The following is a 15,617-nucleotide window of genomic DNA, read 5'->3' as shown; positions in this document are numbered from 1 at the left end:
AAAGTCCTCAGCCAGCTGCTGTGGTCTGTTCCTCATCTTGCACCCCAAAAGCTTGTGTAGAGTAGTTGAGTGTTTTTAAACTGCTGGTGGGTTTTCTTTCCTTCCTTGCGCAGCTGCTCTTTGGTGGAGGTAGTACTGCCAGTTCTGCTATGCCATACCCCCTGCTCTAGGAGGCATGGAGCTGGAGGAGCCAGGAGCTCCCATCCCTGCAGCCACTGCTGTGCCACTGTCTCCTCAGCTCCTGTCCTGCTGGAGGCAGTTCAGCAGCGGCTTTGCAAATGCTCACTTCCAAAGTGACTATAAGAGAGTTGCTGAGGTCTGGGCTTATCCAGGAGCTTGGCTCTTTCCCAGAGAGATTTAAATGGGAAACCTCCCCATGGTGACTCTCTGGATTATAAGACCTTGTACCAACAGTGATAGCGCCAGGCAGTCCATGGAAAAGTGCCCATTTGGGCAGCAGTAGATATTTGTTAGGTTGCCAATGCCAGAGGGCAGGATCGCTCCCAGGTCTGCCTCCAAGCTGTAACTTCGGCGATGGTGCAAGACGACAGGTGAGGAGAATTCTTGGCCCAGATGCTTTTCAGCTAAAAACAAGCCCAGTTGAACAGCTTTGGTGTTTCTTTCCTTCCGTGGAGTTTAGTAACACTTGGATCTGAGGTGACCTTGAGATGCTTTTGGTGGTTCATCCAAGCACATCTGCTGGAGTTGTGCTTTCAGGCTCCGGGGGCAGGTTTTGGCATGGCCTAACAGGACCTCTCTGTTCCGCCTGTAAGTAATTGTAGCTGGATCTGCAGGTCATCCAGATGTCCCAATAGCTTATTTACAGACATGGATGCTTGGGTGTTTTCTGCCTGCAACTGCATCAAGCATCTGTGACTGTAAATCTGGCAGCTGGACATTGACTAATAAATAACTGTCCCACAAGTAATTGCAGGTCTGAACCTGTGCCTGATAGCTGAGCTGAGGAGATGGCTGAGATTTATTGCAGATGAGAGCCAGGGTGGAGTGGTGGGCTTGGTGTGCTGTGCCGTGGCCGGGTGTATGCGAGGGATGGGAGCACTGGTGCAGGTTTGGTTCCTGTGGCTTGTGGCTCAGGGATGCGGTCAGGGTTACCAGGGGACCTTACACAACAGGTCTGCATAAGGGGGCTGCTGCTGTGTGACTTGTTCAGGGAAGTAGGTAAATCATTTGGCTGGTTTCTCTTCTCTGAGAGGGGCAAATTTGTTTTGGAGGAAGCTTGTGTTTTTTTTTTTTTTTAAGGTGTATTTTAGGGTAAGAGCTGACCCTTTGCAGGACACTCCACCTTCAAAGTGTGGCTTGAAGGTATTTGGAGGAGAGGTGATCAAACTGTATGTGTTGTCACAGGCTAATTATTGGCAGGTTGCAGGGGAGATGACAATATGACTTTTATGTAAGGCATAAATGCTGGTGTAAATCTGGAAACACTGTCCCATAAAATTTATTTTAATAAACTCTGGGTGTTCTGGACATGTTTCTTCTACCAACCACAGAGTCTGATCCTGGTATCCCGGTGGATGGGAAAAGGTAAGGTTTATTCCCTTGGCTGCAGGACTCTGACCTGGTGCTGGATGTCTCAACCACACATATTTATTTAATCAGATGCTGGATTTCTGACATCTCTAGAGGTACAGGCTGTTTAGACTGCTGGTATAAAACATGCATGCCAGCCACCCTGGCTGGGGTGGGATCTGGAGGAGGAGAGTTTCTGGTTAATACCATCCCTGTTGGGGCGCGATGCTTTTATTTATTTCCTTCCTCTCTTCCCTGCCTCCTCCTCCTGGCTCTTCTTTGTCCCAGGGCAGCACACGTGGCAGGGCTGGGTGTCTCCTAGGGTCACTGCCACAATGACGTGCATGGAAAGTAAAGTGTCTTGTGCAATAAGGTGCTCGAGGGAGCTGCGAGGGAGCAGCTCCTGGAGTTCCCATGTTGCTTTTGAAGGCAGCTGCAGGCAGGGAGCAAAAGGAGAGGTGGAAGGGGGACACATGCTGCTGTCAGTGCTCCTGATCTGCGTGCGAGCTGTCCTCAGTGCCACAGTCTGTGGCGTGGGGACAAGAGCAGGGTGATGTGTCCCTTGCTGCTGGGTGCTCGCCCAGGCAGCACCCAATGCTGCCAGCAGCCCCGGCCAATGCTGCAAAAATTCTGTTTCTTCCTTTGGGCTCCCTGCTGTCCAGGTTTTCAGTGAGATCAGAACAAGTGGAATTTAAGGCTTTGAAGAAAAAAAAAGGTAAACTTTTGACAGTGAAGGGACTCCCTGTGCTGGTGCTTTCAGACCAGCCCTGCACATGGTGCAGGACTCCATGCGCACAGCAGGGACTGATCCAGCCTCAGCCACTGCAAGTGGCTAGATGCTGGAGGAAGGGGGTAAAAATTAAGCTCTTCCTTATTGCCTTGGGGATGCAAATTTTTTGCTACCTGGTTGTTAGAATGCATTTGTGAACAAAATACAAGGGCAGAAATTGGTGAAAGATGCATTTCATGATCATCTTCAAACTCTGCAGCTCTCTTCTCTGGGATTCCAGAGCAGCACATTTGGTCTCGTGCTCACTGGGCATGAGAAGAGGTAACTGGATGGGAGGGTGTTAAAGTGTGGCTACTTCTGCAAATTTTTCATCATAGCAGTAGCTGTGGCAAAGCCTGTGAAGCAGGGAAATAGTCACCAGCTTTGTTTTTCCCTAGGGCAGAGAGCAGAAGCAGGTGGCCTGGGGGGCAATCCAGGTGCATCCCCTTGTGCAGCAGGACCTGAGTCCAGCTGGGGGTCTGCTGGCTGTGCCTGTCCCCGTGACTCTTCCCTGAGGTTTGCTGGGGACTCAGGAGCCACTGGACCCAAAGCTGCTCAGGATGGCTGCCATCTCCAGCTGGGCTCTGCCCTGAGAGATGTCTGAGGTCCCTCCAGCCACTGATGAGGTGGCAGGGGGAGAAGAGGGTGCGTGGGTAGGGAAATGGAGCATCCCTGAGCGGCATGGTTCCCTCCTCCCCTTTCATCCCCCAGACACAAAGCTGGCTGCTATTAACTCATCTGAAGTGCGCCTTGCTGCTCAGGGCGTCGAGGATGCTCAGGGGATGGGCGTGCTGTAGTGACGAGACAGGCGCACACGCGCGTGTGCATCCTCTCTGCGCACCACGGAGACCCCTCTGCCACTGCTGGGGTGCTGCTCAGCCACCTTGCCTGCTTCTCTGCTTGGGCAGGGGAGAAGGGCAGGAGCGCAGGCAGCTCTGCTTGTGCTGGCTTTGCTTTGCAGCTCAACACACATTTTAAAAGCTTGAGTGCTGCGGAGACAGCCCAGGAGGCTCCTGGGGGAGGGATGCTCCCCAGCCGCCCCTGCTAGCCTGCATTAGGCAGCAGCCAAGTGTTGAAGGCTTCGGGGGACGCCAGGCTCGTAAGTGGATGGTGGTGGCTTCTCAGCAACAGCTCCGCTGCCCTGGGGAGGTGGCTTGCCTGGGCGTGTGTGACTGTCCTGTGCGTGCAGCGTGCATGTAAGTCTTTGTGCGTGTTGGTAGAGGTGTACAAGTCATTGCCTTCCCCCAAGCAGAGCCTTGTGCACATGCACCATGTGAGAGCATGAGCGTGTTGTCTCCAGCAACCTGTCTCATCTGTGCATTGCGAGTATGGAGGGTGTACTGTGCGCCGGCGGGAGCAGGCAGGGCAGCCAGGGTAGGAATACGTGGTCTAGGTAGGGCTGGGCAGTGCCTGTATGCCTTTGCATCCATGCATGCGCAAATCTGTGTTTCTGCAAGGTGCTTTTGTATGGTGTGGTCTGTACTAGGGTTCAGCAGAACAGTGATGGCTGCATGTGATGCTGGGACTGGGCAAGCCCAATGGGCATCTCTTGCTTTTTAGATAAACAAACCCCGGTGAAATCCCACACTCCACAGCAGCCTCTGTGTATTAATGTAGAGTCTTCTCTGCTGCTCTCTGAAACCAGGTGGTAGCTCCTGCCAGTAGGAACCTCAGCAAGTCTCTTTTTAAATAGCAAACCTTAATTTGTAATGCAGGGGAGATTTCTGTGGTGACGAGAGGTGGGGCTCACTGGGCAGACCACCAGCAGGTTGCAGGGCCCTGGGGTAGGAGGGTGGTTGCTCAGGTGCAAACACCTTTGTACATGGAACATCTATCCCGTGCTGCTGCACAACAGCATCTCCCCACCAGGGCTGGCCTTCTGCTTAGATCCCTTACAAGTCTGTTTTCTTGTCCTTGGGCAGGCAGTGGTGCCAAGAGCCGTGGGCTCGTTGTTATGGCACGGCTCACTGGGGATGCTGTTGCCCCGGCAATAGCCGAGGAGCCTGAATGATGAGGAGAGCATTTTTCATGGGCCACAAGCAGATGTGGGATCTCTTGGGGAGGGCAAAATGCTCTGCAGGACTCTTACTGCAGCATCAGCAATGGCTGGTGGTGGAAAACATGGGGTGGGCACATCCCGTGGGGTTTGACCCTGTCTCTTCCCGTGCTGTGTCGTATCTCTGTGTTCAAACCATGTGATGTGTCCTGCATGACTCTTCTTGTGGCTGTTTTCTGTTCTTTGCAGGTCTCTGGGGCAGGGTATGCGCCCGTGGTCTCCTCACATGGAGGATGATGGCCAAGAGTAACAGTCCGCGCAGCTCACCTGCCAACCGCCGCCCCTGCCCACGCGCCCAAGCCCGAGTGGAGGGTGATGCAGAGGGGACAGGGCTCAGCACCAGGAGGTCAGGCTGGTCCCTGGTGTGGTTGGGGCGGGGTGGGGAGGGCCAGCTCGGTGTGTCTGCCGAGACCCGGTGTGGGCAGGGCTGCGATGCCAAACCTCAGCTGCCTGCTTCCTCCAGTTTGTCTGGCTGTGGGCAGGTGCCACGATGGCACGGTGTGGCTGTGACCGCCTCTCTTCCCCACTGCAGGACCTGCTCAATCCAGGATGACACCTCCTCAGAGATGCAGAGAGGGACTCCCCCAGATGGTGGGGAGCAGCCGGCTGCCTCCGCTTTCCAGGGCAGGCAAGCCTTGGCCAGGTACCTGTGTGTGCCACTGGCCCAGGGTGAGCCTGAGCCTTTTATGCCTGGCTTTGACACTGGTGACTTGCATGGGGTCCGGATCCTGTCCTGCTGTATTGCATTCAAGTGTTGCAGGGACCAGTTGTCTGTGAATGCTGCTCTGTGTGCCCCGGTGCCCATGGAGAGGGCTGTGGGAGGGGACGGCTCCATCACCTCTGTGGCTCCAGGAGGGCTTGGGGGCTCCTTTCCCTTGCAGGCAGCCTCATGCTGCCCCAGTCACCCACACATTCCTCATGTCCCTGTGGGAACGGCAGCAGGATTAGGGAAGGAGCTGTGGGACTCTGCCATGGTGGGCTCTCTTGCTTGTATATTCTTGGTCCCATACCATCACTACAAGGGGGGAAAAAGGAAATGTTTCAGCTTGAGAGGGAGCTGTGAGAATTTTCTTCATAGCTGTAGCCTCCCTGCTTGCTCTCAAGCTTTTGCTTCTCCTTGCTTTGCAGACACCTCCTGACTCTGCCTCTCTCCCCCATTCAGGATAGTCCGGCTGGTGTTGGTGCTGAGGGACTGGGCCAGCAAGAGCTTGCATGAGGAGCAGCAAAGGCCAGACCCCTTCCTCGAGCGGTTCCAGGGCCCCGAGCTCCACACAGTGGCTGCAGGCGATTGCAATGATCTAGAGGATGAGGAGACCGAAGAGGGAAACAAAAAGTAGGGTCCCTTCCCTGTGGCTCCAGCTGTCCTTGGCTGGAGATCAGCTACGCACAGTGCTCGGGGGCTCCCAGCAGTGATGTCTAATGGAGGTGGATGGGGATGGGAAAGGGGGAGGTAGGATGCAGTGGTGAGAAGGGTCCTCCCTAACCTCTCCATACCCTGTCCTGGCAGCCAGCCTGACTTTGCCAGGCAGTTGTGCAGGCGCACAGGACCTGGTAGTCTGTCCCTGTGGAAAAGACATGGCCTGTCCCTCACCGTGGGGTCATCTCTCCCCTGGTCCATGTGCTGGTAGGAAACACACATTGCATGGCTCGTGACAGCCAGCAGACCTCCCCATTTTCAGAGCAGTTCAACACTAGGGTTGGCATTTGGAGCCAACCCTGGGTCTGTAAAAAGATGCACCTTCAGCTTGTGCGTATGAGGAGCTGGGGACAAGCCAAGGGATGTGGGGTCTCCACCCAGGGGACCGCAGCAAGCACAAACACATGGGATTTGCCAGTCTCATTCATCATCTGCAGGATGAAGGAGATGAAGGGAGTGCATTTGCTACCCATGCCCCCCAAGAGCAGACACTGCGACGGCAGCTTTCTGAAAAGGCTCTTTCTAATACAGCCCTTTCATCTCTTCAGCTCACACTCCCAGTGAAAAGCAATAACCTGGCTTTTCTTCTGCTGGCTAATTAAAGGGCAAAGGTCACAGACTAGTCTGGACCCTACCATTATACATGGTAATTAAAACACCAAAAATTAATTGTTTTCTGTAGGAGAAAAATATCTGAGCCTTGTATCTGGGTCTTTACTAGTCATGGAAAAAAACGTTCTGCCCTGCAAGGTTAAGGGGAGCTTGTTAATTATCGGAGGGAACTGAAGCGTGCTGTGAAAGGGCTGCTCGGTGCCAGTGGGCTCCTGGGGAGATGGTGGTAACATGCTGTTTTTTAGGTCCTCAGCTCCACAGGTAAGAAGAGCCCCAAGTCTGGTAACTGAGCTGCTGTTCACAGCTGTGGGAGCCTCCATGGTTGCAGGCTTGGGTGCAAAGCCTTCAGGAAGAGGCAGATGATTATTCCCTGTTCCTGGGTTAACCCAGAGCCCTGGTTTTCCAGCCTTGGTCCCGCTCTCAGCGTAATGTCAGTGACTCTGGCCACCTGCCATGGGCAGCACTGCTGATTTAAAGCTGAAATTACCAATGTAATTAAAACCGTTATTGAGGTTATTAGCGCTTGTGGGTGTTACAACAGTACTGGGTGGCTGCAGGTGAGTCAGTGCTTCCTGTGCTGTGTGTCCCAGGGAGCAGAGTCCCGTTCTCAAAAAGCATTTAAGCCACACTTTCTGAGCAAAAGACACACGCTTTTAATGGGCAGGTTGGACCACCCGCTTGTCTGTGGCTGTACCCAGAGCAAATGTGAAGGACTGCCGCTGGCTTTGTGCCTAGTGCCAGTCCCCATGCTCTGGGCACTGCAGGTGCCATTGCCTGTGCCGCTGGGGAAGGAGAATTCAAGGCAGAGTTTGCTTTTGAAGCTGTCAGAAGCAGTGGGGTGGGCACAGGGAATCTGTTGGCAAGTGGGTTGTTTTTTTTCCTATCACTGGAGGGAGTTTTGCATGTTCAAAAGCTGGAAGGGAGGGAAGGAGGGAGAGGGAGTTTTGCCCTACCACCCTGCAGCAGCTAAGCCTGTCAGCCCAGCTGCAGAGTTTCTCTTCCCTGGCTTCTCCAGTGAGATCTGGTGACTGGAGTACACACATCTTATCTCAGAGTCCCAAGATGAGCAGGATCAAACACTTGGGAGCAGTTCAAAGGCTGGACCCAGGGCTGAGCAGACTGCAGGCAGGCAGCTGCAAGCAGCATGGTGATGGCAACCTTGCAATGCCAGCTGGCCCCCAGGTCGCTGTTCTGGGGCTTGGGCATCCCCTCCTGGTGCTCCCACTGATCTGCAGCACACTTTCCTTCCTGCTCTAATTAATCTCCTCTAAGATCTGTCTGGCACCAATCTGTACCTCATCTGGGAGAGGCAATATCATGTAATGAGAAGTTTTCTGATCACCCTCTTCCATACATCTGTTTCTGGCTCTGCCACTGGGGTGCTCTGTGCATGTAGGACACCTGCTTTGCCTTACTGTCTTACAGTTTCCTCTTCTGGTACATTACTGAGCCCAGTTTTGGGGATAAAGGAGCTTAAAGAGTGCTGGACATTTTTGCTCAGCCCTGCTGGGACTGGTTTTAGCTTACAGACTGGCACTCAAGCTGCAGCTATGTTTGAGCCAGTCTAGTGCAAGGGATGAAGGATGCGGCTCGGATGGTTCCTTCCAAACCTATTTTCTATGTTTAGCCCTTTATTCATACATTGCCAGCTCTGGCTTCTCTCTGCTTCCAGGAAGAAATGGCAGATCTTTGTCGTGGACCCTGCAGGGGACTGGTATTACCGTTGGCTGGCTGTCATTGCGGTTCCTGTCCTCTATAACTGGTGCTTGCTTGTAGCCAGGTGAGCTGGGAGGTTGTAGGGTCCCTGTCTCTCTAATCCTCCTGTTCACCTGGTTGCTGTGGCTCAGCCAGGATCAGACAACTGACACTGGTGGTGCTGGGGCTGGTGGGAACCTAAAGGAAAGGGACCCTTCTGCAGTGCAAAGGCAGAGCATCCATCCTCTGTTGCCAGTTGGAAAGGACCACGATTTCAGGGTAAAGCTGCAAGGTGCATTTGGGAGGTGGTTTCAAGATGTTGCTTTACCTAGGTCAAGCGAGGGCAGATTTTTCAGAGAAGGGGGTTTTAATTTCCAGAAGAGGGGCAAGTGGCCAAGCTCTGTTGCAGAGTTAGGAGCCTCAGAATCAGCCTATATTCAGCTGTTGGAGATGGTACAGAGATTTGTTGGTCTCACCACCCTATTTTATGACCTTCTTCCAGGGCTTGCTTCAGTGACCTGCAAAAGACATATGTTGTCCTCTGGCTGGTATTAGACTACATCTCAGACTCCATCTACATTGGGGACATAGTGATCCGCCTGCACACAGGTAAGCAGAAGCAGCATCCTGGCTTGAGAGTGCTTTGCTTTAATCCCCCAACAGTGGAGATGAGCTGCAAGGGAGAGGCCTAATCTGCAGCTCCATTAGAAGAAGGGTTTTGTCTACCTTGGCACTTGCTAGTATGAAACAGTCTCCAGAGAAAGAATCTAATTAAAAGATCTGAGAAACGGATTAAGTTTCAGAATGAAAGATTAATCGTCCCAGCTTTCAACTTCACCTTTGAATAATTATACAAAATTACCTGCATCACTATTAGTATTCGGGCATAGTTGAAGGTCTGTATCTCTGATTTTGCACCAGTTCAGCTAATGAATTATCTACATGGAAAAATGGTAGAATGTAATGTTCTTGGAATGTGGCAGGCGGCTGTACGTTTTCTGTCGGAACTGCAATAATTCATGATCTGGAAGATGAAAACCTTTGTGTCCCCATTTCTTCATGGCAACCAAGTAAATCCCTAAGTGATATCTTTAGGTGGCTTTTGCCAGATGAGGGGCTTGAGTGATAACAAAAGCTTGTAAACTGAGTAGATCAGGTGGTACTGGTAATGTTTGTATGACCCTGTGTATATATGCACACATGTGCATGGCATACCATAAAATGTTTCTCAGAAGTCCTTACAAAGCCTGCAGAAGAGTTGAACATAAGCCAAGATAATTCTATCATTTGCTTCTCTGTTAGGTTTCTTGGAACAGGGCCTCCTGGTTAAGGACCTGAAGAAGTTACGGGATAACTACATCCACACCTTACAGTTCAAGCTGGATGTTCTCTCCATCCTGCCCACAGACCTGGCATACTTTGCTGTGGGATTGCACTGCCCTGAATTGCGTTTCAACCGGCTGCTGCACTTCTCCCGCATGTTTGAGTTCTTTGATAGGACTGAGACCAGAACCAGCCACCCCAACATCTTCCGCATCAGCAACTTGGTTCTTTACATCCTGGTCATCATCCACTGGAATGCATGCATTTATTATGCCATCTCCAAGGCCATAGGCTTTGGAGAGGACACCTGGGTCTATCCCAATGTCACAGACCCTGAATATGGGTATCTGACCCGGGAGTACGTCTACTGTCTCTACTGGTCTACACTGACTTTGACTACCATTGGAGAGACTCCTCCCCCTGTGCGTGATGAAGAGTACTTATTTGTGATCTTTGATTTCCTCATTGGTGTCCTTATCTTTGCCACCATTGTGGGGAATGTGGGATCCATGATATCCAACATGAATGCCACCAGGGCAGAGTTTCAGGCAAAAATTGACGCCATCAAACACTACATGCAGTTCCGCAAGGTGAGCAAAGACGTGGAAACCAAAGTCATCAAGTGGTTTGACTACCTGTGGACCAACAAGAAGGTAGTAGATGAACAGGAAGTCCTCAGAAATCTCCCTGATAAGTTAAGGGCTGAGATTGCCATCAACGTTCACCTGGAGACACTGAAGAAGGTGAGGATTTTCCAGGACTGTGAGGCAGGTCTACTCGTGGAGCTGGTGCTGAAGCTTCGCCTTCAGGTGTTCAGCCCAGGCGATTACATTTGCCGGAAAGGAGACATTGGGAAAGAGATGTACATCATCAAGGAAGGGAAGCTGGCTGTGGTGGCAGATGATGGAATGACACAGTATGCTTTGCTCACTGCAGGGGGCTGCTTTGGTGAGATCAGCATCCTTAACATTAAAGGGAGCAAAATGGGCAACAGGCGCACAGCCAACATCCGTAGCTTGGGCTACTCTGATCTCTTTTGCCTGTCAAAGGAAGATCTTATGGAAGCAGTCACAGAGTATCCTGATGCCAAAAAGATCTTGGAGGAGCGTGGCCGGGAGATTCTAATCAAGGAAGGGCTGCTGGATGAGTCAGCTGCGGAGGAAAGCATGGAAGGGAAGAGTGTGGAGGAGAAGCTGGAGAGGCTAGCCTTGAGCCTGGACACACTGGACACCCGCTTTGACCAGCTCCTGACAGAGTACAGTGATGCCCAGATGAATCTCAAGCAGCGCATCACTGCTCTGGAGTCCAAGATGAGGCAGCAGGATCTGGAGGACTTCTTCTCTGATAGTTCAGACAGTCTGCTTGAGGATGAGGAGGAAGCTTTGCCTGGTGGGACGCAATGAGGGGGTGCAGCAGTCAGCTAGATGATGTCTGGCCTTGTGCTGAGACAGTGTTTTCTATTTCACAAAGCAGATCCTATGGCTGCCTTGCCAGGGACTTCTCTCAGGTCCTTAGCATTGCTGCTGCCGCTGCCTTGATGGCAGCTCCTGAGATGGCTCCAAATCAGGTGATTGTCCTAGCTCCTCCTCCGTCCTGTCCCTTTTCTCATTGCCTTGATCTGAGACCTTGGACTTGGATCACTAAAAAGAGGAGAATGGCTAATGCCACTGCTAACATTTCCTTCCAGCTTCTGCAAATGGTGCCCATTACAGCTCCTTCCTCCTATTTCCCTTAATAGACAGTGAGACATGAACCTTGCATGGCGGGGTGCCTGGACATGCTGACCTCCCATGTATGTTGAGGAGATGCAGAGTCATGGCAGACAGAGCCTGCCATGTGCCACCTACCCATCCACACAGGGACCAAGGAGGAGACGGGCTTTGAAAGATGCTGCATTCCTTGCAGATAACAGAACCACCCCAACAAGAGAGACCAAAACACAAGCCAGATATTTACAAATGCATTTTGGGTTTAGTCTTTATAACTCACTTCAGGTAAATAGTCTCCACTGAGTGCCTGCGGACACCCAGTCTGCACTGAGAGACTCCTTACCTGCAAGATACCAAAACTCAACTAAGACAGCCCAATCTGTGCCTCTTATGTCTGCAAATGGAGAGGCTTGTCTGGGTCACCGTCACTACTTAGGTCATCTCCAACACCCACACTGAGGCTGGACATCTACCTGGAAGGGCAGGCAGGTGCCATCCTCCTGCCTACCTCTCTTTCCCTTCTGTTATCTTTGGTGCTGTCAAATGACACCTGGCATGGGTGGCTTGGTACCCCGAGCACTGCACCTTCCTGGGGGACAGTGTTCCCAAGCCCTCCCGCTGCGGAAGCAGTGTGATTTCCATTTGGGCCATGGAATGACAAGTACAATACAGAGGTAAAGACCGTGGCTCCCTGGCCCAACAGCCGGTTGTGCTGTGTGCAGAAGGAAGACAGTAGCAGTCTCTCTCCTCTATCTAATGGTGGCCGGATGTGTCGGGAGGGGTTTGACTGAAATGACACATTTTTAAGGAGCAAAGCAGTGCTAGGGCCCAACTGTGCCCATATTTGCTTTGCTGTGGGTAGCTCAGAACATGTTTATTTTCTTAGGCAGGAGGTTTTCTTGTACTCAGTGGGCATTTTGGGGTTTTGCAGACCAGTTGCCTTCTGGAGGAGAAATGAGTGGCAGAGCCACAGGGACACATGCAAGGGTGAAAGCGTGGCACCATTGCATGCGCTGGCAAAGCTCTGCCAGGCTATGCTGCAGCCCTACAGGCTCCACGGTGCAAGCAGCTTGTTGGTGAGGGGTGCAGTGCAGAAAAGGCCACCAAAACCCTGCAAGCAACAGCAACCTCAGGACAAGCATGCCTAACGGTCCTGTGCAGGTGGTGGAACTGGGGGATGCAACCTCATTTCTTGCTTCTGTCGCGTAGCTTGCCCTGACCCATGTGTAGGACTAGGTGACGTAACATTTCTCAGGTGATAAGATGGTATCTGGGACCTCCTGCTCCTGCCCACTGGGTCTGTGGGGTGGGCTGGAGCTGGCTTCCAAGGAGGAGAACGGTTGGTGGAGAAGGGAATTTTGGAGGAATTCATGTTCTGGGTCAAATTCAGCCAATACTTTGGCTAAAACAATGGGATGTCACATGGGGAGGTATCAACCCAGAAAGGTTTGTGGTGGAAAACTGAGGGTATTTGCCTTGTCCTTTCTTTTCCCTCCAGTGTAAGACTGCCTCTCTTCATTTGTATGAGAATTTTCCATTTAAAACTAACGCCCTCGCTTTTTGGGATGAGTGGGGGGAGGGATGGTTAGATAACTACCATTAGAATTTGGGGTAAGATAAAAAGTTTTTTTGTCATCTCTAAATTAAATTGTAGGGTTTCTGGTTTTTTGGTTTTTTTTTTTTTTTAATTATTATTATTAGTAAGATGATTTTGGTTGAAGATGAGGTGGTTTCTGTTCTGCTCTTTCTGACACCACCAAGAGCCCTGGCTCCCAGCTTTCCCCTTCCCTGTGGTTTATCGCTCCTGAACAGGCTGCCCATTCTTTGCCTGCGGCAGGCGGAGTGGGGACGGGTGAGCAGCTGTGGGCCGCCGAACCGTGCTGGGTCTGGGACCGGACCCGCGGGGCTGCGGGGGGCTGGAGCGGCCCCGGCAGCCGGGACCCCCGCTGCGGGCAGTGGGTTCACAGCCACGCGTGTTGCAGCTGCGGGGAGCCGGGCGTTTGGCAACGCAACATGGAGTGTTTCCCGATGGAGCTGCAGCTCCTTGGAGGGTGAGTTGGAACCTTTTCCATCACCCCGGCGCTTCTCAGTTCCCTTTTACCAGCCCCATGCACCTAATCCGTGCCCCTCTCCGTGGGTGGCACGCCGAGAGCCTGTGGGCTTTGCTTCTCTGCGGCCGTGGAGCGGGGGGGCCGGGGGTGCAGCCAGCCCTGGGACTGCTGTGCCTCTGCTCCTGCCTCTGCTCGTCTCTGGGACAGGGCAACTCCTGCCTCCAGGCTGGGGAGCTGCTGGCGGCTTAGGGGTTATTCTGGTTTATTCGGCGGGGGGGAAACCAATCCCTCCCCCAGTTTTAATCCAAGATAATAATCCACTCAGGAAACTTTAAGCCTTCAGACAAATTACCCCAGAGGATGGCTTTGTGAATTCAGAGCAGATCCTGCTTGTTCCCTCATGTCAGCAAGCCAGGAAATCATAGATTGATGAACCGCTTGACGGGCCTGCTAATTAAATTAGCAGCAGCTCCATGATTTTTGCAGTGAGCAGGACAGGCAGATATTGGAGAGAAGCACACAATGGCACAGCTGCACTTGCGGGCTGCCTAAATTCCTGGCAGAGCAGACACGGGGCACAGCAGATACACCTTTGGCTGCTGCCCATTTAACAGGTGGTTTTGGTACATACCTTTCCCCCAGAAGACTCTCCTGGAGATGGGGAGCAGAGGGCTACCAAAGGCTGCTCCTCAGGGCTGGCATCCAGGAGGATGCCCACTGTAAGGGTCTGCTCAGCACCCTGCAGACACTTGCCCATGCACCACAATACATTAAACTTCTTTGTCTGTATATTATCAATCGTTTCCTTCTTTTAGATATTTCCCATTGCAAAAAATAATCCCCTATACAACAGAAGCTTTCTCAGCTGTGTGTTGTGGGTGGGAGACATCAATTATGGAGCAACTATATTGACCTCCTGAGAGGTCAGACCATGGGGAAATGTGTGTGCCTCACCAGGCAGCCACCACTTCCAGAGCCACCGAACCAGGGAAGCCCCCTGACTTCTGCGGCAGATGTCTTCTGCAAATCTGCTGCTACCAAAGGGTGCATCTTCAAGACCTCGCCTACCTCTACCAGAGCTGCAGGAAAGGGTCTGGGATTGTCAGGTGAATCACCCGTAAATGCAATGTGTGGTACGGGGTTTCCCTCCTTCTTTCTGAGCACCACTTCTAGGAATGAAATAATCATCACTGGATGATACCCAGAAAAAGCTCTCTCATCGGCCTCTGGGAAATCGAAGTACCCATTTCACAGCTGGGGGAAATGGAGAGAACTTGCCAGGACACAACGGTGATAACCCCTGCCTCCTGGCTGCCTGCTTTTTGTTTTTCTTAAGATGTTCATGAAGAGGCCATTTTGGTGATTGTGAGAAAGCCCCAAAATAATCTCTTTTCCTTAGGCTGTGGGCAGCAGGGCTGGAGACTGCAGCACAGGAAACCATCTGGCTTTGCCCCTTCTCCAGAGGTAAGTTAGGTCAGCAAGCTGCAAGCAGGGTTCATATAGAATCATAGAATCATAGAATCATCTAGGTTGGAAAAGACCTTTAAGATCATCCAGTCCAACCATTAACCTACACTACCAAGCCCACTCTAGACTAATCAAGGGTAGACCAGACTAAACCATATCCCGAAGTGCCACATCTACCCGTTTTTTAAACGCCTCCAGGGATGGTGACTCCACCACCTCTCTGGGCAGCCTGTTCCAATGCCTGACCACCCTTTCCGTAAAGAAATTTTTCCTAATTTCCAACCTAAACCTCCCCTGGCGCAGCTTAAGCCCATTTCCTCTTGTCCTATCGCTAGCTACTTGGGAGAAGAGACCAACACCCACCTCACTACAGCCTCCTTTCAGGTAGTTGTAGAGAGCGATAAGGTCTCCCCTCAGCCTCCTCTTATCCAGGCTAAACAACCCCAGTTCCCTCAGCCGCTCCTCATAAGACTTGTTCTCCAGACCCTTCACCAGCTTCGTTGCCCGGTTTGGACCGAGTTTGGACCACTGGATTTTGGGATTGCAGAGTGGGCCTGGCATAAAGCCTGAAGCCTCTGAGTCTTGCAGCACAGCAGGCTCACCCTGGTGAGAAGGTCTGCTGTGGTGCATGCAGTGCTGGGGGAAAGGTGTGAAATGCAGAGGTTGTGGGGATGGTTGGCTCATGGCTCACCGGGATCCCTGATGACTGCAGTTCTGGCATGTGGTGTGGCAGGGGCAGCAGTACAGCTGCTCTTGGTGCTGCTGAACTTGGTGATGGTCTTCTCCATAGTGCTGTGCCACTGCAATAATCTGCTCTGCACTGCTGAGATGGGGTCTGGCTGTCCAGCCAGTGTGAAGCAGCGGGCAAGCTCCAGTCTTTCTCTGTCTTCCTGACTGCATTCTGTCTCTTCCATGGGCTCAGCTGGACTGACGTTTCTTGAAAAATTGGGAAAGTTCAGAGGCAGCTCCAAGCTCTCTAGCACAGATC

At 52.1% G+C, this 15,617-nt stretch overlaps 1 protein-coding gene across 1 annotated transcript; it reads left to right on the top strand.

The window, feature by feature from the left end:
- Positions 1 to 4,306: 4,306 nt before the first annotated feature.
- On the top strand, positions 4,307 to 10,805 carry LOC104031704 (cyclic nucleotide gated channel subunit alpha 2). The gene is given in 8 exon segments (XM_075720398.1): positions 4,307 to 4,333; positions 4,335 to 4,454; positions 4,457 to 4,701; positions 4,888 to 4,998; positions 5,518 to 5,688; positions 8,057 to 8,164; positions 8,582 to 8,688; positions 9,382 to 10,805. Coding segments are annotated over 8 exon segments (2,313 nt in total).
- The last annotated feature ends 4,812 nt before the right edge of the window (positions 10,806 to 15,617 follow it).

Source organism: Pelecanus crispus, chromosome 13 (genome assembly GCF_030463565.1).
Source record: "Pelecanus crispus isolate bPelCri1 chromosome 13, bPelCri1.pri, whole genome shotgun sequence".
NCBI classification, from domain to species: Eukaryota; Metazoa; Chordata; class Aves; order Pelecaniformes; family Pelecanidae; genus Pelecanus; species Pelecanus crispus.
The sequence above is the reverse complement of the archived record's forward strand: the minus strand, read 5'-3'. Positions and strand labels throughout refer to the sequence as shown.